Consider the following 24,604-nt stretch of genomic DNA (forward strand, 5'->3'; position numbering starts at 1 on the left):
TCATCCGAATTCACCAGCACCAGTGTGACTGTGCAGGGGATCAGTTACTCTCCCCTCCTGCCCCCAGCCCCCGAGCCCCATTGTGGACACACACGCTTGTGCAGAATTCAAGGGGCCTGTGGACAACTCTCGTGATTTTGCCACGAGTCTCATGATAATGATCGGGGGCAGCCGTGATAGTCTGTATCCACAAAAACAGGGAGGAGTCCGGTGGCACCTTAAAGACTAACAGCTTTATTTGGGCATAAGCTCGTGTGGGTAAAAAACCCCACTTCTTCAGATGCATGGAGTGAAAGTTACAGATACAGGCATAAATATAAGAAAAGGAGTACTTGTGGCACCTTAGAGACTAACAAATTTATTAGAGCATAAGCTTTCGTGAGCTACAGCTCACTTCATCCGAAAGCTCACGAAAGCTTATGCTCTAATAAATTTGTTAGTCTCTAAGGTGCCACAAGTACTCCTTTTCTTTTTGCGAATACAGACTAACACGGCTGCTACTCTGAAACCAGGCATAAATATACTGGCACATGAAGAGAAGGGAGTTACCTTACAAGTGGAGAACCAGTGCTGACTAGGCCAATTCAGGCAGGGTGGATGTGGTCCACTCCCAATAGTTGATGAGGAGGTGTCAATACCAAGAGAGGGAAAATGGCTTTTGCAGTGAGCCAGCCACTCCCAGTCCCTATTCAAGCCCAAATTAATGGTGTTAAGTTTGCAAATGAATTGTAGCTCTGCAGTTTCTCTTTGGAGTCTGTTTTTGAAGTTTTTTTGTTAAAGGATGGCTACTTTTAATGTGATAGATGCCATCACATGCCAGCAACGCCCCTCTGCCAGGTACATTGGCCAAACCAGACAATCTCTACATAAAAGAATAAATGAACACAAATCAGACATCAGGAATCATAGAATATCAGGGTTGGAAGGGACCTCAGGAGGTCATCTAGTCCAACCCCCATGGTACCATACAAAAGCCAGAAGGAGAACACTTCAATCTCCCTGTACATTCAATAACAAACTTAAAAGTAGCCATCCTTCAGCTCTTTGGGCCAGAGACTGTCTTGCTGTCCCACATTTGTACAGCATTTAGCACAATAGGGTGCTACCCTAATACAAATAATAAGGAAAAACTAAAGCCTAATTAAACCTGGCAGTAAATCCCATGCAGACAAGAGGCATCCAACAATAATGCCTCACTCATCTATAGTGCCTTCCATCAGTCGATCTCCAAGTACTTTACAAAAGAGGTCAGTAATGTTGTCCCCATTTCACAGGTGGGGAAACTGAGGTTCAGAGTGGGTTCAGTGACTCGCCCTCGGTTAGCAGGCCAGTGACCGAACCTACTTCCCCCGAGTCCCACTCCAGCAGTCTACTCACTGAGCCACGCTGCTTCCCACACAGAGCTACAGGGTGGTCAACCATCCCGTATTAAGGATGCAGCCACTTCCTAATAAGCAAAGAAACCTGCTCACACCGGGCTAGCAATGTCTAATCGCAGGCGCTGAAAGCTCCCTGGCACTCCAGGACCATCGCACAGAGCTCAGCGGATGTTGTTTGGAGCAGACGGGGTGGGTGGCGAGCCGACAGAGGGGGTGTACGGAGACACCCGAGCAATTTATTTTTACTGGGCCTGGTTGTACATTTTTCCATTAAATCTCCCCCCTTCCCACCTCTGACGGTTGAGTTTTTGACCAAGTATCTTTGTGGGACAAATCTGCTTCTCTCTGAACCACCTTGTGCCATAAAACTAGGATGGAAGGCAGAGTCCGGGAAGTGGCTGACAAAATCCAGGAAGCGCGACTTTGCTGGTTCAGATGCCTATGGAGGAGGAGCAAAGAGAACCTGGTGAAGACCTCATGGCAGGATACGGTGGTAGGAAAGAGACACCGAGGAAAGCCAAGGAAGCAGTTGCCTTCTTATTACAGCAGTCTCATCAGGGAGGCACAGAGCCCTCAGACCATGTCAAATCTGCTCCGAGGGCAGTCGTCAGCAATGCACGACGTTGTCTGTCTTTGGCCGCAGCCGCATATGAGATCCTTTAACAGGCCCCAGGTGTGAAAGCTGGCTCTGCGTTGACACTGGCCCACTCAAAAACCGTTCACAAGGAACTGGGAATGGCATGGCAAATCAAAGCTGGATACACACATTGCCGGGTCAGTTACGAGTCTGGTTTCTGACGTCAGCTGTAGACCATTCTTCGTGCCACAAAAAATCTGGGCTGGACAAATGGACCCACAGCGAGCGCCCTGATGACAACTCAAGAGCGTGTTTGTCAAAGAGAACTGTCTACAGGGGTAGGCTTGGGTTTGTCCTGTCTTCTCAGCCATTCTGCCTGGAGCAGCCTCATGAAGGATGTGTAGAGGAGTGATTTTCTTAACATGGGGAGCAGTGGTGCTGGTGTGGGGTGAATCGTCCCAGTTACGATGCACATGGTTGAGCACAGTTGTGAGTCGACCAACGTGACGTGAGACGAATGGAAAGGAAGCAATAGATAAATTGCATTAACGAAGATGGATCTTAGTTCCACCTTGGAGCAATGAAGGTGGTTGGATGCTTGCACAATGACCCGACCTCAGAGGATTCAATGAAGGGAAGAAGAATTCTGCTTTTCGCAAAAACAGACGCTTGCTGTGAAAATTTTCATTTGGTCAACTCACAAATTAATTTTCTGTTGGGGAAAACCTTTTTATGGAAAGTTTTGGCCAGCTCTAATAATAATAAATAATAAATAATAATAATAATACATCGTTTTCTACCCCAAACCTGAAAGCTTTCAGGCCAAAAGGCAAAATTTTCCACAGGGGTGGAAAAAAAATTCCAATTTTTAAATTTTTAAATATCTGAAACTGGTGTCTCAGCAAAAGCTGGAGCAAATGGTCTCTATAAGGATTCATGGGTTGCAAGGCCAGGAGGAACCACTGTGATCTAGTCTGACCTAGGTAAAAAACAAGCCAGAGAACTGCCTTGAAATAATTCCCAGAGCAGATCTTGTAGTAAAACAGCCAATTTTGATTTCAAAATGGTCAGTGATGGAGAATCCACCATGACCCTTAGTCAATTGTTCCAGTGGTTAATGACTCTCACCGTAAAAAGTTCCCACCTTATTTCCAGTCTGAGTTTGTCTAGCTACAACTTCATGTTCGACCTTCTTCCACTAGATTGTAGAGCCTATCACTGAATATTTGTTCCCCATGTAGGTACTTATAGACTGTGATCAAGTTACCCTTACCCTTCTCTTGGTTAACTTAGACTCAAGGAGCTCAATCCATTTATCACTCCAAGGCAGGTTTTCTCATCCTTTCATCGATCTCTTGGCTCTTCTCTGACCCCTCTCCGATTCATCAACATCCTTCTTGTGTTGAGGGCACCAGGACTGGACGCAAGATCCCAGGAGTGGTCACACCATGGCCAAATACGGAGGGAAAAAAACCTCTCAGCTCCTACTCGAGATTGTCCTGTTGATGCATCATCTCAGGCTGGCATTAGCCCTTATGGCCCCAGTGTCACACTGGGAGCTCATGTTTGGCTGATTCTCCACCAAATCTCTGTCAGAGTCACTGCTTCCCATGATAGCGCCCCCCCCCCGGCCCCACCCTGCACCCTGTACGCACAGCCTGCATTCTTTGTTCCTAGATGTATCCATTGACATGCAGCTGTGTTAAAACACTGTAGGAATTGCAGGGGTCAGGAAACTAGCCTAGTTCTACCCACAGGTGGAGAGCAGCACTTTAACAAGGGCTTTCAACAGTCCCTCCTCCACGAGGCCAATAGCCACTATAAACAGCCATTATCTGAGTTGCCCCTCTGGAACTGAACCAGCAACTTCCAGAGCTAAGGCTTAGAATCATAGACTATCAGGGTTGGAAGGGACCTCAGGAGATATCTAGTCCAACCCCCTGCTCAAAGCAGGACCAACACCAACTAAATCATCCCAGCCAGGGCTTTGTCAAGCCAGGACTTAAAAACCTCTAAGGAAGGAGATTCCACCACCTCCCTAGGTAACCCATTCCAGTGCTTCACCACCCTCCTAGTGAAATAGTGTTTCCTAATATCCAACCTAGACCTCCCCCACTGCAACTTGAGACCATTGATCCCTTGGTTGCTAGGTGCTGGATTGCGATATCTGAGCATATGGGGGTCAGCCCGGACTCCTGGTCACGCCCCGAGGGGAGGGGGTGGGGAAACTACCCAGAACAAAGCAAAATGGAACCAATCGCTCCAAGGGTTTCAGCTCCGGGGACCACGGTTCTAGATCTGCAGGGTCCAGGAATCAGGTCGGATCCCTCACCGTAGCAGGGAGCCCCCTCCCAGCCTCCCATGTCAGTGCCTGCCAGAGCAGCCCGGAGCACATCTGCAGTGAGGCCACATAGCTAGTGAGGGAACTCGGTTATTTCCTCCATTCGAGAGCTTGAGGCCGGGAGGGCCCAGCAGCTGCCGTCTAATGCAGGCCACCGAGCTGCACTTGGTTCCCGTCTTGAGCCCAGGCACTCGTGCTGTGTTGTGAGCCCAGGCAAAGCAAACCCAGCGGGCGTCAGCTTCACTCCAGCCTGCTCCAGTGCATGGCAGGGCTGGCACAGGCCAAGGGTCCTGGCTGGGTTTCCTCCTCCATTGAGGTCACGCACATAGGCAACATGGGCCTGTCAATGCCTTGTTTTATGACCTCTACAGGAGCAAAGATTGCCCCAGCCCACTATGTTCCAGATAAGGAATTAACCCTTGTATATCTTGGGCCAAAATTTACAGACCGTGTGTGTGTGTGTTTGTGTGTGTGTGTGTGTGTGTCGGTGTTTTCATTTACTTCAGTGGGCTTTGGAGGGGTGGGGCTGAGGGCCAGGACTCCTGGGTTCTATGCCTGGGTCTGAGAGGGGAGTGGGGTCTAGTGGCTAGAGCGGGGGGGCTGGGAGCCAGGACTCCTGGGTTCTATTCCTAGCTCTGGGTTGGGCGTGGGACTGATTTCCCTGTGAGTTGGGGGTGCTCAGCTCCCACAAAACAGTGGGCACTGGCAGTGCATGGCGCCTAGACACAGACCAAAGAGGCTTACTTTAGGCACTTGGCTCTGAACACTTTGGCCCTTTTGCATGTTGCCGGTGGATGGGGAAAGTGAAGTCCAGAGAAGAGACGTGTCAATGGAACCCAGGAGTCCTATGCGTCTGCCCTTCCCTCCTCTCCACCACTCAATATCCAAACCAACAGTCAAATAGGACGTGGGAGGCCTCGTGACAGCCCATCTGACCCGGGCAGGATGGGACCAACCCCCAGCCCCGCAAAGAGTCAACAGAGGCCATCCTGCCTGGGGACTCAGATCAATAACCAGCTCCCTCCAGTTGACAAAGGCTGATAAACATCAGTCTAGGCTACTGGGTTTCACTTGGACACGCCCGTGCGACAGTACAGGTGCCTGGTGCAGTGCAGTGCTCAGCATGGCTTTCCCAGGGATCACCGTCCGTCTCATCGGGACAAGGCTAGCAATGTCTAATCGCAGGCGCTGAAAGCTCCCTGGCACTCCAGGACCATCGCACAGAGCTCAGCAGATGTTGTTTGGAGCAGACAGGGTGGGTGGCGAGCTGACAGAGGGGGTGTACGGAGACATCCGAGCAATTTATTTTTACTGGGCCTGGTTGTACATTTTCCATTAAGTCTCCCCCCTTCCCACCTCTGACGGTTGAGTATTTGACCAAGTATCTTCGTGGGATGAATCTGCTTCTCTCTGAACCACCTTGCACCATAAAATTAGGATGGAAGGCAGAAGGTGTTGTTATTAGCGCCTAGTCTCCCCAGCAAAGATCAGAGCCCCGTCATGCTGGACGCTGCCCAGACCCGGACCGAGATCAGGGCCCTGTCGTGCCGGGCGCTGCCCAGACCCCAACCGAGATCAGGGCCCCATCACGCCGGACGCTGCCCAGACCCTGATCGAGATCAGGGCCCCGTCACACCGGACGCTGCCCAGACCCCGACCAAGACCAGGGCCCCGTTGTGCTGGACGCTGACCAGACCCCAACCAAGACCAGGGCCCCGTCATGCCAGGCGCTGCCCAGACCCCGACTGAGATTAGGGCCCTGTCGCACCAGGTGTAGATACACCAAGTGAGAGAGTCCCCACGTCTAAGCTGAGCAAGGTTGGTCTTGTGGTTAAGAAACTGGATGTAGACTCTGGAGATAGGGTTCAAATCCTGGTTAACTGCCTCCGGCGTGACCTTGGACAAGTTACTGCATTTCTCTGGGGCTCAGTTTCCCTAGCTCCAAAATGGACGTCTAGGAGCTAGTGTAATAAGTAACCACAGCACCCAGTTCACTGGGAATTGGGATGGCAGAAGGGTGGCTGCAGCAGCCCCGGCCACAAACAAAGTTGTCACTTAACAGGGCAAGAATGCAAGTCTCTAATTAAGAAGGTGACTTGTTTTCTTCGCCTGGAGCTCTCTTCTCAGTCCCCGTTGCAGCATAGGCAGAAGTGTAGCTTCCAGTTGTTTGCTTTACGATTAGCCAAGTGACAAGTGATTTGTTTCACTAATCAGAAACCGGAGTCGGGCAGAGGTTAGGCTGCCAATTCTTCCTGTATCCAGGTGTGTCTCGCAATTAGTGCTGAACATGAGCTCACATGCGCTCTGTCTGCTTGAGGCAGGCTCTCACACCATTGTCAAAGGGATTCCAGTACCAAATTGAGTCCAAACCAGGGCTTGAGTTCCATGCAAGATGCGCTGGCAACGATTTGGCCTGGGATGGTGGAAATCTTGCACGCTCAGCTGCAAATGGGAAATTTCCCATCAGCTGGAATGGATGAAAGGTCCTGAGACCGGCCTAATGCCCCTCCACAACCCATCTCTACCCTGCCCCCACAAAAGTGGCAAGTCGTTTGCGGCTGAGGCTACGGTTGCTAGTGAAGAATGCACTGTAAACAGAGGGATGGGAACAGGGATAGATAGCTTTCAGATGAAAACACTCAACATCCGTAGTGTTGCCCATTCTTCTGACACTAGTATCTTACTACTGACACCACTGTTGACCCTGTGCTGAATGGCAGCAGGTGTCTGGAGCCCAGCAGTTTGGCTTCCCATTGCGGGAGAACTCACTGATGTGGAGTGTGTGTCTATTCTAGGTGTAACTTGCTTTATTTACATCCATGCCTCAGTCTTGATGTGAGATGATCAAACAGCATGCAGGGTGATACCTTGTCCTGGGAATCATAGACCAATGCCAAAGCTCATGGAGCAACTCTGCCTCAGGAATGGACACTCAATAGTGTGAAAGGCAGAGAGCAAACTAGCTGGCTACTCTCCCAGCTCCCTCTCTCCCCAAGCTGCCTCTACACAAAACCCTTGTGTAACCCCAACTACACAGCATGTCTGCATGAGACTCAAACCTTGCTTGCACACTCAGAACTTGGAAGACTACGTGTAACAGTGCCACCTGGTGACGCCTGCCATCACGGTATCAAAAATGACAGTCAACCATTCATTCCCCTCCTGCTGTATAATATCCGTGCTGGACTCTGCTCCTCAAACCAGAAAGCTCCCTTCTCTATTCTGTCTTGCAGGAAATCTGCAGGTCCCCAAAGTTCACAGAAGAGGAAATGAGCCGGACTGATGTCAAACAGGGCCAGCTGGGTAAGCACCTTCTCCTCCCCTTCTGAGCGCCCTGCGTGTGGTTTCATTTTCCACCTTGGACAATGCGCAAAGAGGTGGGCTGCAAACTTAGCCCAGTCGACAGAGCCCTCTCGCCCCATGTGGGCAGTAGCTGCACCCTCACAACTGCTGTGCCTTTACTGTTGGCCCGGAGTGGCACATGTGGGGGACAGCGCTACTCTCCAGTGGCTAACCCACATACAGACACGAGAGAATTTCCCTGCAGTTTCCTGCCCGCCAGGACAAACCTTACTGAATTAAACAACATTCAATATAGTTTAATGTAAGCATCTTAGGAGCTTGTTGTATTAGAAATGCCAGGGTTTGTGTGTTATTGCAACAGACTAATGCAAACCTTGGAAAGTGTTAAGAGCTTCCAGGGAAAAACTTGCTAGCTAGGTGAACAGAGTTCTGTGGGATGCGAGTCTGTCTCCGAGCCAATGCAGCTGGTTTAGCTGAAGCTGTTAGCACCAAAGGCGTGGGTTCAAATGATCCAGTGCAACGGAACTGTCCCAATTGATGCACCCCTCCAACAGGCGACTGCTGGTTCCTGGCTGCAGCTGCGTCTCTCACCCTCTACCCATGACTCATGCAGAGGGTGGTACCCAGAGAGCAAAGCTTTGCACAAGAGGACTATGCTGGCATCTTCCATTTCCAGGTGGGTTGCCCAGCCTGCGGGACCAAAAGGGGGCTGGTCAGGGGAGCTGGCGGATGGTAGTAGACGGAGGTGGGGTGGCTAGGGCAGTTTCAGGGTGGTAGCCTAGGCTGTGCATTAGGAGTGAAAGGGAGCCTTTACGTCAGGGTTGGCACACTGCGGGGCCCCAGGTGCTGACGCGTTAGGTGCTGTCCAACCTCAATGCAGATTGTCAGAAGCGAGAGGCACCCACGGCTCAGCCCTGGCCGCTTTCCACACCTCTTGAGTTCTGCTCCATGTCACTCCTTATGCTCTCATGGAAATCTCTCTCTCAGGATGTGCTGTTCACCTTCTCCTAGCCCCTAGTCTCCATTCCCCCCCCCCCCCGCATCGTTTCCAATCATCTCTAAGCAGCAAGCAGGGTCATTCAGGTCGAGCTCCCAAACATGCGATGTTCCAGCAAACTGATGTCCCCCACCCCCGCCACCCAAAGCATCAATCTGGACTAAGCCAAAACCTTGGCTCTCAACAACCTCAGACGCATGGGGAATTTGGCTCTGCACTTCATGGCACTGACCAGTGGGTACCATTAACCCCAGTGGTGCTCTGTGCTGGAGACTTTCCAATATGAGGATGCTGCTGTGGGGCTGATCCCAGATTGAGGGCCTGACCAAAATTTTTCCATCAAATGCCCAAAAACCTGAAATATTTTGATTTAAAAAATTGCCGCCATGGTGCCTCATGGGAATTGTAGTTCCAGGGTCTCATGTGCCTTGTTCTCCTGCATGGCCAGGGCTCCCAGGTTTGGACTACATCTCCCAGGATGCATCACCATCTTGTCTCTTCGAAGGCATGTTTCATAGGCCTCCCTGGCCATGGGGCATCATGGGAGATGTAGTCCAACCAGAGGGATTGGCCCATAGAGGAGACTAGGAACACAAAGTGACTGAACAACAACTCCCATAAGGCACCATAGTGGCACTGTTGAATGGAAAGGCTTCAGTTCAGTGTTTCTCAACCTTTTGGATACCAGGGACCAGCTTCTGCCTTTCTAAACTGGATCAGGGAGATCTCAGGGACCAACACTATTGGGCTTAATACTGGAGTCACTGACGGAAACGTACTGGCCTTTGGGTACGGTAGCAACATGCACTGTGCTAATGGGTTCTTAGTCTCCAGTTCTGGCAGTATGGGCAGTGGGTGGATGTGGTGGTTGACGACGGGCTGCCTGTGAAGAACGGAGAACTGGTTTTTGTGCGCTCCTGCCAGAGCAATGAATTCTGGATGCCCCTGCTGGAGAAAGCCTATGCCCAGTGAATTGGCTGATCCCTGCCCTACAACCGGGTACCTTTGCCCCCAGCCTTGCATTGCCATGGGGCTACGTAGCTGGGGAACAACAGAAAGCAATCCTTGGCACTGATGTTGCACTGGCTTGCCAGAGAACTCAGAGAGCTGAGAAAAGGGGGAAAGGTTCATTTTCCCAAGTTGACAGTGGGGGAAACTGAGGCACAGAGCCTGTCCAAAACCACACAGTCACTGGCATAGGCCCCAGGAGTCTTGAGTCCTAACCCCCCTGCTCTAATCCACCAGACCCACTCTCTTTCTGCAGCTGGGCACAGAACCCCGGAGTCCTGCCTCCCAATCCTGCATGCTCCCTTTCTGTTTCCCCTTCCCACTCGCTGCCCCAATATCTGTTTCAGGCTCAATGGCTCTTACAAGGCCATGAACGGCAGGTACATGAATGAGGCCTTTGTGGACTTCACAGGTGGGGTCGGGGAAAGCTACCAGCTCAAGATGCCCAACCCAGAGCTCTTCAAGGTTATCTGCGTGGCCCTCATGAAAAGGTCTCTGATGGGGGCACACATCAAGGTAAGCATAGGGAGAATCTCTCCTCTCAAAAAGAAAAGGAGTACTTGTGGCACCTTAGAGACTAACAAATTTATTAGAGCATAAGCTTTCGTGAGCTACAGCTCACTTCATCGGAAATGCATCCGATGAAGTGAGCTGTAGCTCACGAAAGCTTATGCTCTAATAAATTTGTTAGTCTCTAAGGTGCCACAAGTACTCCTTTTCTTTTTGCGAATACAGACTAACACGGCTGCTACTCTGAAATCTCTCCTCTCAGCAGCTGATGTAATGCTGGGACCCCGGGTGGAGCAGCAGGAGCAAAACTTGAACCCAGGACCTTGGGATCTTAACCTGAGAGACCCAGCTCCTGGTATGTGTAGTACTGGCTCCTTCTAGTGGTGGCTGGGCCACACAGCTGTTTAGGAGCCTACTATGATGTTGGCTGCCAGACCTACACAGACCCTGACCGAAATCAAGGCTCCTGTTGTGCTGGGTGCTGCAGATACCAGCCAAGATCAGGGCCCCGTCGGGGCCGGGCGCTGCCCAGCTCCTGGCCGAGATCAGGGCCCCCCATTGTGCTAGGTTCTGTAAAATGCAGAGTCCAAAGAGCTGATGTTCTACAGACAAGACAACAGGCAGAATGGGGAATGACCCCATCCACCCAGCTGAGTAGCAGAGGTGGGAGTAACACCCTGCGCTCTGAGGGTCCCAGTGCACAATCCTGCCCACCAGCCCGTGCTGCTTGCGGTTCTAACCCTGCTGGGTTTGGCACACACCGGGGGGCATTTGGCGGGAATGGGTGTAGCAGGCATGGCAAGGGGACCCCAGGTCTCTCAGTGGAGTACCTTGCCGTAGCATAGGCAAAGCCTGATTGTGAGGGTGTTTCTTCCCTCTCCCCTAGATCACCCGGGAAGAGGACATGGAAGGACACACATCAGAGTGGCTGGTGAACGGACATGCCTACTCCATAGGCTGCTCACAAGGTGGGCCTGTAGCTACCCCTCCTTCCACTGGCTGAGGGAGCACAGAGCATAGTGCTGGGTGGCACTCGGGGATTCTGGGGGCAGAGACACAGCCTGGTTAGCTCTGTGAAGTGTATCGCAGGAGCCCCCAACGAGATCAGAACCCCATCGTGCCAGGTGCTGCACAGACAATCCCTGCCCCAATGGGGTTCCACTGTAAACCAGGGAGCTGGTCTGGCCCGCTGGGTCGTCTTCTTTGGGCCGCCACCCCCGGCAGGCGATCAGGCAGTGCCAGAGGGGAGATATCCTGGGGGGAGCTCCCTGCCTGCATGTGGATGTGCAGGTCACATGACACTTTGGTGCGAGCCAACGGGCTGGAGGGGGAGCTGGGCCCAGCCTGCAGGACAGGACCTGCCACTGCGGGGTAGGTTTGCTAACTGCTCCCCGCCAGGGCATCCCACCCCTGCCCCCATGACAGGCTGTCAGGATTCAATCCCCCCCAAAAGGATTTTAGTACATATTGTCTCCCTCTGCTACCTTCCAATTGCCCATTGCTGATCTAACTAGCCCACAAAAGGGTTATTATTCCCATTACACAAATGGCGAAACTGAGGCCAGGGGAGCTCCAGGCAAGCACTTCAACCATCCTTCGATAATTACCACATCACTGTAGCACCTGGGAGCCTATCACAGACTAGAGTCCCACAGCGCTAGGTGCTGTACAAACAGAGAACAGAAAGACAGACGGGTATGGGCTAAGGATAACACAAGGGTCGACAGGTAGACACAGACAGGGCCCAAGGAAGCAATGAGCCATGACTGGTCAGCATGATGGGCCGGGCGGGGTCCCAGCAACCTTCCTGAATTGCGACCGCGCACCACAATTCAAGTCCGTTTCCCCACGTGCCTTTGTACAGCTGGATCACGGGGGGCAAGAAGCTATAAAGCTGCTGAGGAACTCCTGGGGAAAGGTGGAGTGGAACGGCCGGTGGAGCGACCAGTGAATGTGGGGAAAAGAGTGGGGTGGACTCGAGGGGCACATCAGAGTTTTAATGAGGAACACGACAGTGTTCTGACAACTGCTTTCAACATACATCACCCCCAGGCCGCGTTACTTAATGGGTGAGCAGCGATTACACCCAGGATCTCTGCACTATGAAACACAAGCCTTCCCAGCCTGAGCTAACAGACCCAGCTCCGTTAGCTTAGGTTCCTGTGCTCACTAGCTCATCACCCCTCTGCAAGCAGCAGCGTACGGGGCCCTGGGGGGCTAGTTTCCCATTGGAAGAGAAATCAGGGATGTAGCATCAGGGAATGTTCTCAGTACAACTTATTTATTGACACTAGACACACCAGTCCTGGAGCAAGGCTGGTCCCACATGGCACTCAGGTGAGCCCCTCGTTCAGGGATCTCAGCCCCAACACGCAGTTCCCGGCTCCACCCCCAAGAACTGACTCGAGTTAGGGTGGAGCACAAACTCCCCAGCTGCTTGCCAGAGGGCCCCAAAATGAAATTAATGACAATGCAGTGTTTCTTCAAAGACTGAACCCTTGCTCACACACGAAGAACTTGTAAGGCTGTGAAACCTGGTGACTCCCCCCATCACAACTACATGCCTGGAGTGGGACTCTGCATCTCAAAGCACAAGCCTCAGCTGCCAGAGCTAAAGGACCTGAGCCAGTAACTCTGGGGCACGTGCAGGGTCTATATGGCCCAGACACTGGATGGCAGAGTCCTGGGTAGCGCATCTAACCCCCGCACCCTTCTCCTCTCTGTTTAGCTCCTCGCTGTGGGCAGGGCTGGATCCCCAGCTCCAGAAGAGCCTACAAGTGAGAAAGGAAGACGGGGAATTCTGGTAAGAGACCCAGCCCCACACACAACAAAGGGGACTATTTGGGGGAGCTGATACCGGGGTAGGGGTGGGAAAGGGCAGTGCAAGGCATGTCAAGTACGTTCAATGACAGGCGACACTGTTTAGCATTACTAGTGTTATTACCAGTAGTATTATGGTAGTGCCCAGGCCTCCGACCGAGATTGTTGTGCCAGGCGCTGCACAGACCCTGACCAAGATCAGGGCCCCATTGTGCTGGGTGCTGCAAGGACCCTGACTGAGAACAAGGGCCCCATTGTGCCAGGTGCTGCACAGACCCCGACTGTGATCAGGGCCCGCTTTGTGCCGGGAGCTGCCTCAGAGAAGTTACAATCAAAATAAAACAAAGGTTGGGAGGGGAAACTGAGGCACAGGGAGGCGACGTGTCTGGCCCAAGGTCACCTAGCAGGTCAGTGGCAGGGCTCGGAATAGAACCCAGGTCTTGGGACTCCCCGGCTGGTGCCCCGGCCTGCTAGATGGAATCCCTGCTATTGCACAGGGATGCAGTAAAGAGAGAGACTAGGCCACCTGTGAGTCTCTACAAGTGTGGGGAGAGGATGGGGCCCAATTCCCAGCTGGTGTGTAAACTGGTGCAGCTCCATTGGAGAGGACAGGACTGAACTGATTTCTGCCAGCTGGGGAGCTAGGCCGCTGGATCCTGCTCAGAGCCAGGTGCTCCAGGGCTCCCTGATAGACCAGTACTGGATTGTGTCTGCACCTCCCTGCTCTCTCTGTCTGTCTCAACAGACAGGATGCAAATGGACGACTTCCTGCAGTACTTTGACAGCCTGGAGATCTGCAGCCGGACTCCAGCCTTGCTGGAAGAGGAGAAGGAGGTCAGCTGGAACGTTCACTCCTTCCAGGGTTGCTGGAGCATTGGCTTTACCGCCGGCGGGTGCAGGAGCTCGGGCCTTCGAGGTAAAGGACTCTGCCCGAAGGAGGGGTGGGGAGAGGGACTGGCCCATGATCCCTTCGCCTGGGCTCACAGCCAGGTTAGGTCAGGATGAACAAAGGCTGCTGACCCTCAGCCTGAGCCCCACAGCTTGTCCCCTTTGAGAAACCCCCCTGAGACGGAGCACAGAGAGAACTCAACCTGTCGGCCGGCCCTGGAATTACAGGGGACTGCGGGTCGGGATTGAGGGGCATCAGCAGATCCGGGGCCGGGGAGGACAGGGCTGGGACAGCAGGGGGCTGCGGGTCAGGATTGAGGGGCATCAGCAGATCTGCGGGGAGCAGGATGCAAGGAGCCCCTGCAGGAGCCAAGCGGCTGTGTATGGGGGTGGGGGGGGGCTTGCCGGCTGGTGCACACAGGGCCCTTGGGGCACAACCTGGGATGGGGTTGTGGGATCAATGACTAGGCAGATCCACAGGGCCTTTTCCACCCACAGCCCCCCACATGGGCTGGGGGAGTGGATGCAGCAGGGGGGGCTGTTGCATGCTGAAGCAATTGCAGAGATTCCTAGGGGTGGGGGAGGTTCTTTGCCCCCCCCCAAAAGCACAAAGGGCAATGTCGCCTCCCCTTCCCCCCACCCCGATGCTGAGACTGGACTGGCCTTGCCCCCTCAGACAGCTTCTGGATGAACCCCCAGTACAACGTCCGCCTGCTTGAGGTGGATGAGTCGGACCTGCGGAAGCAGCGCTTGGACCCCAGCTGCACTCTGCTGGTTTCCCTGATGCAAAAGGACCGGTGCCAGGGCAGGAAGAGGGGAAAGGACTTTCTGCCCCTTGGCTTTGAGATCCTGAAGGTAAGGGCTGACCCCGGGAAGTGTAAGGGACCCCGCTCCGCCCTGGGGTCACCCAGAGCATCTCCCACTGAGCTCACTGGCCCAATACACCAACCCTTCTCTGCCCACCCAGCAGGCTCGATCTAGCTCCTTGCTGGGGCGTCCTCGCCCATGGAGAGTGGCAGCCCCAAGGGAGTGCCAGCGGCTATGCTACCCGCCCCTGGCCAAGGGGCTTGGGACAATTGTCCCGCAGCGCTTGGATTTGCAGTGACAGCCAAGGGTGAGACCCTGGCCCCCTTAAAGCCAGAGGCAAATAATCCCCCCAGAAGAGTCAACCCTGGGACTGGGGTCAGGGGCGAGGAAGTGGTATTAGCAAGGGGGATTTTGGGTGCTGGGAAGGGGGACAAGTCAAAAAGGAGTGAGACGCCCCAATTGAGATCAAGGCCCCCTCATGCTGGGCACTGCCTGGAACCCCACCAAGATCGGGGTGCCCGTTGCGCCAGGCACTGCACAGACATCGAGCGAGACAGCCCCTGAACAGAAAGAGGAAGGAGCATTCTCCCCCACGCAACAGGCGGGGAAGGGAGGCCCAGAGAGATGCGAACTGACCCCCAGTCTCCTGCCTTCACCACAAGGCCTCTGCAGCCTCTTACGGCTTCTTTGAGAAGCCCTGGGCAGGGCGGGGTGGTGCTGTAAGGAAGCTGCCTGCTCCAGTCAGCTCTGGAGAGTGGGAACGGAGCAGGTTCTGCGTCCCGCCGGGGATCCCGATACCCGACGCTCCTCGTGAGTGATGCTGTAGGGACGCGGTGTGTGCAGCCCCCTGTCAGAGCCTGCCCTGTGTCCTAGCAGAGGGAGCAGAAGAGCCCTGGGGAGGGAGGGGATGACCACAGAGACCACCAGGATTTCTTGCTCAGTCGCTCTCATTTGCCCTCTGCTGATTTTCTCTTACAGATGCCCAAGGAGGTAAGTAGCGAGAGAGAAGCTGTGCTTTCCATCAGCCCTGGCTCTCAGTGCATGGGCCAGACTTTCATCCCAGGTTGTGGTCGGGCGGCTGATTCGCAGTGGTTAAAACATGGGGATGCTGGTGGGGATGGCGCAGAGAGGAGCTTAGGCCATGCTGGGAACTGTGGGAAAGATCAATGAATGGGGTCTAAAAGGAGTGAACAGGGCCAGATCCCTGGGTGGTATAAATTGGTATCGTTCCGTTGGTATCAATGGGGCCAGATCATCAGCCGGAGTAAACTGGTGTCACTCCATTGGCTTCCCTGGAACTCAGCCGGTTTGAACTGGCTAGGAGGCAAGCAAACCCAATACCTCTGCAACAACTGGAGCCCGCCCCAACGTACTACAAACCCAGTCACTGAGCAGGTTCCACACTGACTGGCCCAGACCCTCAGAGTTATTTCGGCACCCGACTCCCACTGATTTCAGACTCATCTCCCTGCAGTACCTGGAGCAGAAGACTATGTCCCAGTGGAGGGCACTGCTACAGCCTCTCCATGCTGTGTGTTGGACCTTGCACATCCCTATGAGGGATGTCACCGGCCGCTACAGGCTGCCGCCAGGGGATTATCTCATCATCCCCAGCACTGGCTACCCGATGGAGGAGTCTGAATTCACCCTGCGCATCTTCACAGAGAAGGCACACAAGTTCCTGTGAGTCCCAGCTTCCTGAAACCCACGGGCCTTGCAAAGAGAAGCCGCGAACAGGGGTTTGCATGGTGTGGGCTTGGTGCATCCAGTTTAATAGTGCTTTGCACTTTGACGCCCATCGACAGCATGGCTGAGGGATTAAAGAAGGGACTGGGAGTCAGGACTGTGGGCGCCCTGCCCCAGATGTGTTGGGGAGCGGTTAGGTTAACACTGGGGGGTTATGACTCCTGGGTTCCAGTCCCAGCTCTGGGAAGAGAATGGGGTTAATGGTTAGGCTGGGAGTCAGGACTCGTGGGTTCTTTTTCTGGATCTCCAAGGGAATATTAGCTAGTGGTCAGAGCACAGGGGCTGGGATTCAAGAGACTGGGATTCTTTTCCCAGTTCTTCCCCCATCTCCCAGTGAGACCTTGGACAAGTTGTGTCCCTGCTCTGTGCCTCATTTTCCCCATCCCTACAATGAAGTTAAATACCTAGCTCACCAGAGAGGGTGTGTGATGTCTAATCCACGTTATACAGCAGCCTGGTACCTCGAGGCGCTGCATGCATTTCCCATCCGCTGCAGGGCGATTCTTTCAACCCCTGCCACTGCAGAGCGGTCTCCTAACACTGGAGCTGGGGAAGGGATCAAATGGGGTGTGGGTGTGGTCTGGTGGGATAGCGCCCTCCATCGGACAGCAGGTGCCATGGCAGCAGCAAGTGCCATGGCACAGTTTAAGGCCTCAGATCACCAATGCATTTTAAGCAAGTGCTTAAATCCATCCCTGTTTTGCAAAAGCACATGCTTAACTTTAAGCACGTCTAAGCGTATTAATCATTTGCTCAAGTGCTGTCCCAGAGAGGGCTGGAACGCTGACTTTAAATGGCTAAACAAAAGGAAGATGCTAAAGAAGAGAGAAAGAAGGAAAAGAGTAAAGAAAGCAACCCAATAGTGGGAGGAAGGGATAAGGAGACTCAATTCCCAGGGCTGCCAAAGAGTTCCTCTGTACCATGGGCAAGTCATTCACAGCCTCACTTCCCCCATCTGTGCAATGGGGAGAACAGCACCTCCCGACCTCACAAGTGTATGAGGATAAATACACTAAAGAGGGTGAGGCACTCAGTTCTCCAGTAACAGAGGGCCATCGATTGAAGTACCTCAGATAGACAGATACTGAGTGCCCAGCTTAACAAGCTATTGTGCAATATTCTTCTGTCTTCCAGGGAAATTGATGATGAAATCCGAGCAGACACGAGACCCCTTCAGGTAACAGCGTCTCGGCTAACTTGCTCTAAACAGTCACGCTTACCAATGAAGCACGTTCCATCCCAGCATCTCAATGCACTTCAGAGGAATTTTCAACACCGTCCTTTCCGCTTCCCTAATGCAGGGCTAAGTCCACTGCTGGTGAAACACACCTAGCCAGGAAGCACAAAAACCATCAGCCAGCAGCTCTTGAGAATATTCTGCTGGACAAACTCAGCCACTATACATGTGGATTCAGGTGGAGGAATGGGGCAGGGGGTGGGCGGGGTCAGGGAAGGGAGCCTTCTGAAATGTAGCCAGGGTTGTTCCTGGCTGAATGAACGCAGCTCCTATTAAAGGGATTTATAGATGAACATAAGCCAAAGCTAAGAAAGATAGCAGCGTTTCTTCTGAACTGCTGGTGGGTACACACTGCAATCAACAGGTTTCAGAGTACAGAGGGAGTCGTGCGGACACCATGTTGGATAAACGATATTAACACAGGGCTTGATCCAAGGCTCATTCAAGCCAATGGGATTCTTTCCATTGCCCCAAAGCCCTTTGGGGTGATCCCCTCTGAAAGGAAAATTTAGAGTGTGTGGAATGAAACCAGAAAAGGGAAAAACTAGGGATGTTCTTAATGGTGAGACACTACCAGACTGTGCAATTGCTCTTTGCTTCCGTTCCGCGGTGGCAGGGTTTGCTTGCACACACTGTCGCAACAGTGTAACTGAAGCTGAAATTTTTAAGACATTCTGATTTCCATGTAAATCAGGCTGAGGTCAGTTCAGCTTATGCTAACAAGTCTAAGCCAGATGAATTCCGTCTTAGAAATCAGGCAACACATTCTTAACCATGCAGGTGATTAGCCACTGGGACAAACTCCCAAGGGGAGTTGTCGTTTCTCCATCTCGTGGTGTCTTCAGATCCAGACCGGACACCAGAAGAGATGCGTTAGCCAAACATACCTTGTTGGGTTCAGTACAGGGGCATCTGGATAAAATGCACTGGCTGGCCAGTGCTATGCAGATCAGGCGAGATCCTCTAAGGCACCTTTTGGCCTACAAAAAGAAACCGGAACAAGTGTTCACACAGATCGGTTAATTCAGGTCTTGTCTTTTCAAACTGGAACGGGTGGTAATTCACCACCCCTTGTCAGTCAGTGTGTCGACACTGATTTCAGCATGGGAACATCCTATCTCTAATTTAATACAAGTAATGTCATTACTTGGTCTGCCCCTTTAGCGTATGGCTACACAGCAATAAAAGCCCTGCAGCACAGCCGTGGCTGGTTCAGGTCGGCTGACTTAGGCCATGGGGCTAACAATTGCTGTGTAGATGTTCGGGCTCAGGCTGGCGTCCAGCCCCTGAGACCCCGTGAAGGAGGAGGGTCCCAGAGCCTGGGCTCCATCCCAAGCCTGAACGTCTACACTGCAAATTTTAGCCCCATAGTCTGAGCCTGAGTCAATTGATCTGGGCTCTGAGACACGGTGAGGCAGGGTTTTTTATTGCAGTGTAGACATATGGCTAAGGGCCAGAGAGCTGGGGCTGGCCAGTCCTGTCCTGAAGCAGCACCCCTTTAAGAACAGGGCTTTAGGCCTGGCAGAGGGGAGTATCAGGCCTCAGTGAGGACTGGGGAAGAGTTGCCAGGAGCAGGGAAGCACTGGCAAGGGAGACTCTGGTTCAGTGGAAAGTTAAGGAGGACTTGTGGCACCTTAGAGACTAACAAATTTATTTGATCATAAGCTTTCGTGAGCTACAGCTCACTTCATCGGATGCATTCAGTGGAAAATACAGTGGGGAGATTTATATACACACACACAGAGAACATGAAACAATGGGTTTATCATACACACTGTAAGGAGAGTGATCACTTAAGATAAGCCATCACCAGCAGCAGGGGGGGGAAAAGGAGGAAAACCTTTCATGGTGACAAGCAAGGTAGGCTAATTCCAGCAGTTAACAAGAATATAAGAGGAACAGTGGGGGGTGGGGTGGGGGGGGAGAAATAACATGGGGAAATAGTTTTACTTTGTGTAATGACTCATCCATTCCCAGTCTCTATTCAAGCCTAAGTTAATTGTATCCAGTTTGCAAATTAATTCCAATTCAGCAGTCTCTCCTTGGAGTCTGTTTTTGAAGCTTTTTTGTTGAAGGATAGCCACTCTCAGGTCTGTAATCGAGTGACCAGAGAGATTGAAGTGTTCTCCAACGGGTTTTTGAATGTTATAATTCTTGACGTCTGATTTGTGTCCATTAATTCTTTTACGTAGAGACTGTCCAGTTTGGCCAATGTACATGGCAGAGGGGCATTGCTGGCACATATCACATTGGTAGATGTGCAGGTGAACGAGCCTCTGATAGTGTGTCTGATGTGATTAGGCCCTATGATGGTGTCCCCTGAATAGATATGTGGACAGAGTTGGCAACGGGCTTTGTTGCAAGGATAGGTTCCTGGGTTAGTGGTTCTGTTGTGTGGTTGCTGGTGAGTATTTGCTTCAGATTGGGGGGCTGTCTGTAAGCAAGGACTGGCCTGTCTCCCAAGATCTGTGAGAGTGATGGGTCGTCCTTCAGGATAGGTTGTAGATCCTTGATGATGCGTTGGAGAGGTTTTAGTTGGGGGCTGAAGGTGAAAATAACAGAACGCCACTAGCCATCACCTTCAGCCCCCAACTAAAACCTCTCCAACGCATCAAATTCAGCTACTTTGACAAGGTCCTGGCTGAGATGATTTAGTTGGGGTCGGTGCTGTTTTGAGCAGGGGGTTGGACTAGGTGACCTCCTGAGGTCTCTTCCAACCCTGATCTTCTATTATTCTATGTGGTTAAAAACCACAGTGCCTTGCATCCACTAGGATTTTACATAGAGATGTCTTCATTGCAAAAAAAAAAAAAATTATATTATATTATTATTATATTGATCTTCAGAGCTGCCAAGGGGTCACAACTTCCAGCCAAGTCAGGGAGAGCTGAAGCTTCCCAGCGCTGATCGGGGTCAGAGACCTGCAAAACACACTGACCAGGGAGCTGCATGTGGATTGGGCTCCGTGTAAAACCCTGAATTAGATTCCTCTTGGTGCTGGCCTCTGGCTCAGGGATGGGGTGGGGTGTGATTTTAAGCCTGTGTACTCTCTTGGATCCTAATTCTCCTGCTCCCATTTGAGAGGCTGTTTTTATTAAGTACGACCTGGACCTCTCAGGGACAATGAACATCCATGAAATGCAGCTGGTGCTGGATGCAGCAGGTAAGGAGAGGGGCGGTGTCAGGAGTTAAAGGGGAGCAGCAGGGAAACGGTTGGGGCTATGTGACCTCTGTTGGAATGCAGAAACAGCATTGACCATGCCTGCCAAAAAGGTGAAGCCTCAAAGATGTGGAGGGTTCAAAGGGGAAACAGCAGCTGGCCAGCCACGGGGGACACTGCTGCAGAGGGATCAAGGGGGGGCCCCCTCTGTAGAACTCTGCTCAGACATGTGTGAGGATAGAGACAAGGCATACGGTCAGAGAGCTACCCTAAAGGGGATGGGGGGTTGTGTTTATACTGAGTGCAAAAATGGGGTTTAACCCTCTGATAAAAAGACCTGGAGGTGTCCCCCACCTCCTCCACCCCGCAACTTGGAGATGCTGCCACCGATTTCTAAAGCGTCACTGTCATTTCTCAAGCTCAGGAAATCCTGGCTACTGGGGACAGGGAGGAAAATGTGGGGTGCTTGCCTGACCCGCTGTGCAATAGAGTCAGCAATCCTCGAATCAGAGAAACGTCGGGCTGGGAGGGACCTTGAGAAGTCATCAACGCCAGTCCCTTCCACTGAGGCTGGGCCGTGTAACCCTAGACCAGCCCTGACCGGGGTCTGTCCAATCCAGTGACGGGGATCCCACAATCTCCCTTGGAAGCCTGTCCCAGAGGTTTATTCCCCTTAGGGTTAGAAAGTTTCTACTTCTATCCAACCTAGATTTCCCTTGCTGCAGATTAAGCCCATCACGTCTTGTCCTACCTTCAGTGGACACGGAGAACAGCTGATCCCCACCCTTTTTATAACAGCCCTTCCCGGCTATTCTCAGGGCCCCCCTCAGTCGTCTTTTCTCAAGACTAAACATGCCCAGTGTTTTTAAACTAGGACCAGGAGCCCACACTCTCAGCTCGGCCATGGACCTGTTGAGGGACTGGGCAAGTCACCCTCCTCTGCCTCTGTTCCCCTTCCCCATTTCCTCTTTAGACTGGATGCTCCTGCCAGGGCTGTTCGTACAGCGCTTGGCACATCGGGGCCCTCATCTGAGTTGGTGTTACTGCAATACAAGCAGGGAAAAGCTCTGACACCAAGAGTGCTAAACATTAGCGCCAGGAACTGACCCAGGGCCAGGTCATGGGCACGATGCTTTCACCTTCCGTTCAAGAGTTCAAAGCCATTTAGAGTAATTAAATAGGGATTCTTTTAACCTCGCTGCCTCTTTGCCTCTCTGTGAAGTTAAGTAACTTGCAAAGGTCACAGTGCTCTCGAGTCCCCACGCCTGTGCTTTAATCCATAGACCATACAGCCTTTCCAGGGCAGGAGACATCCATTAAGTGCCCCCAGCTTCAAGTAGGTGTCTGTTGATATTGAGGTGCATTAAACTGGAGAAGACAAAATCAGCCTGGGTAATAGCTGCACAACAAGCCGAGTGAAAGTCCGAACACTGTGTGAATCTCAGGCTTTCGTTGTCCTTTTCGCCCTTTGCACGCAGGTTTCCACTTGAACCACCAGCTGAGGGAGGTCATCACAAGCAAATACCGCAACTGCTACCTGATGATCAACTTCGACAGCTTCCTGTCCTGCATGGTGCAGCTGGAAGCCATCTTCAGTACGCGCCGTCTCCTGTTAGGCTAACAGATGATTAGCTGCTCCGCCGTGAGTGGCTGTGCAGATCCACGCCTCTCCAGCAACAGAGCCATGTGCACAAATCACATGCTAAGAACACTCCAGTGTCAGCAACCATTCATAATCCATCTTCTCCCCACCTTTCCACTTCATCCAATCTGTCTCCTCAGGATAAGTCAGGAGAAATACAGCCCTTGCAACATGACTCGGTGGTAACCCGGGTGCTAGCTGCGGGAAGGGAGGAATAGGAGAAGAGATGTAGAATGGAGAACTTTAAAGGAGGCTGAAGGGGAGGAGGAGAGGTTTGAATCCCATGCAGGAGATTCAGAGATGTTAAGGCCAGAATGGATCATTCTGACCATCCCAGTCTGTCCCTCCTGTACAGCACAGGCCAGAGATCTCACCCAGCAATCCCTATAGCGAGCCCAGTTTCTTGTTGAATTGGGGTGTGTCTTGTAGCAAGAGATGGGAAGCCAGCATGAGACTGGGCAGCAGAGGGGAGACGCTGGAAGAGCAGGGTATGAAGCTTTTGCTCCATGTATTAATCAGTGGGTAACTCCAGCTGTTCATTTAAGAAGAGGATTTAAAAGCAATCTGTGTGGAGGGCCACATGGTTTTGGAAACAGATCTAAACTGGAACAATGGCTCAGAACGCTCCACTTGCTTGTATGTTATGGGCATGCGATGTCAACTATAGGGCATAATGGGACTGCTGAATTTAAACACCGTGGAGTCAGCGATGCAAATTGGGATGTAAAGGCCAAACTTCAGGCACCTGTGTGCAACAGAGACTGATGTTCCCTGGATCGGTGTCTCCATTCCGTGCTCACCGGGCAGCCGTTGACACCTGTGCAAAGAGACCACGCCAAATGCTACCAATTCCAAATGGCAGCACTTGACACCAGCTTTGCACTGGTGCAAATGAGTGTGCACATTCCAGGGCAGAGGAGCATCCTACTGTGTGCACGCAGGCATTGGGGTGGGAGTGTTACGTGGTCAACAGCTGCATGCTAAGTCTCACTTTCTTTTTGTTGTGGCAGGGCAGGGCCGAGCGTATGACAAAACCGGTGATGGGATGATCACCATGACACAGAAGGAGGTGAGAAGCACAGGTTACTGCCTCTCGCTCACAGCGGCTGCTGATCTTTGCCCCAATGCGGGGCACTGAGCTGAGACCCCTATTCCTTTTGCAGCAGCATTTAGTAAGCCTGAGGCTCATGCTCATGAGCTTCCGTGTTCAGGCTGCCCTGACCTGTTGTGTTATACCACCTCATGCTCCACTGCTGGGTCTGGTCAGGATGGGCATGCACCAAATCATCCTTGTAATCCCCCCCCTTGTCCTGTCCTTCAAGAGAAGGCATTGGGAGCACCTGTTTAGCAGTGGAAGGAAGAAGGGCTGGTCTGAGCCAAGTAAAGTGCAGACAGGAGCAGGACAAACTTCTCCCACTCAGCTCTGCAAAGTGCCAAGCTACTCCTGGGTCTCCAACAGCTTGGCCGCTACACCTCAATCCTGACACCTACTAGTACAGTTCGGAGAGTCCCACACGCAGCCATGCTGGTGCCCCTCAGTCCCAATCTGCAGCTCCCACTGCTATCTCTGTCCAAGTCCACCTGCAATCCCAAACCACAACCCCTTTCCTCTTCTCGTCCTGTTCCGGGCTCCTTCCCCACAGCTGTGCTTAACCCCCTTGGTCCCGATCAGCCTCCCAACCCTGCTATTACACTCCTGCCTCCACCCCACCACCTCTACCGATATCCCTCAATTGTGGCTATTCCACCCCAGGCTTCCGACACATAGATCTGCCAATGCTATCCATCACCATACTGCCCTTCCGGGCTTGGGCGTATCTTGGACAAACCGTGCCAGCCATCACTCCAGTGGCAAAGGACTAGCATGTTTACCCAATGCATCACTCAGCCGCCACCGTAGGGCCCCGCTGAACACTCTGCAGTGGATAGAATTGCTTCCTGACCCACCCCAGAGTATAAAAAATGCTATTGAAATAGTGCCCCACCCCTTGCTTTTCTCTTTCCTATGACCCATGCAACCATCTTTCCTAAAGCAGCTTCCAATGGGGGTTCTGTTTTGCAGCACTTATCTTGACACACAGCATCAAAGATACACAAAAACTTGGGTTGCCTTCAAAATGGTTCAGTTTTGTTTCTGCCTTTCATTGGTTGGAGCTTGCTACCCTCACCTAACCTGGAAGAGCGGACAG

At 52.4% G+C, this 24,604-nt stretch overlaps 1 protein-coding gene across 1 annotated transcript; it reads left to right on the forward strand.

Annotated features, from left to right (window-relative positions):
• The first annotated feature begins 1,752 nt into the window (after nucleotides 1–1,752).
• Nucleotides 1,753–24,329, forward strand: CAPN12 (calpain 12). The gene is given in 16 exon segments (XM_043501660.1): nucleotides 1,753–2,052; nucleotides 7,531–7,600; nucleotides 8,155–8,276; nucleotides 9,432–9,565; nucleotides 9,953–10,121; nucleotides 11,002–11,091; nucleotides 11,980–12,062; nucleotides 12,844–12,918; nucleotides 13,685–13,851; nucleotides 14,500–14,678; nucleotides 15,609–15,620; nucleotides 16,105–16,313; nucleotides 17,511–17,553; nucleotides 20,698–20,776; nucleotides 22,252–22,368; nucleotides 23,426–24,329. Coding segments are annotated over 16 exon segments (1,977 nt in total). The 3' UTR covers nucleotides 23,554–24,329.
• The last annotated feature ends 275 nt before the right edge of the window (nucleotides 24,330–24,604 follow it).

Source organism: Dermochelys coriacea, chromosome 23 (genome assembly GCF_009764565.3).
Source record: "Dermochelys coriacea isolate rDerCor1 chromosome 23, rDerCor1.pri.v4, whole genome shotgun sequence".
Lineage (NCBI taxonomy): Eukaryota > Metazoa > Chordata > Testudines > Dermochelyidae > Dermochelys > Dermochelys coriacea.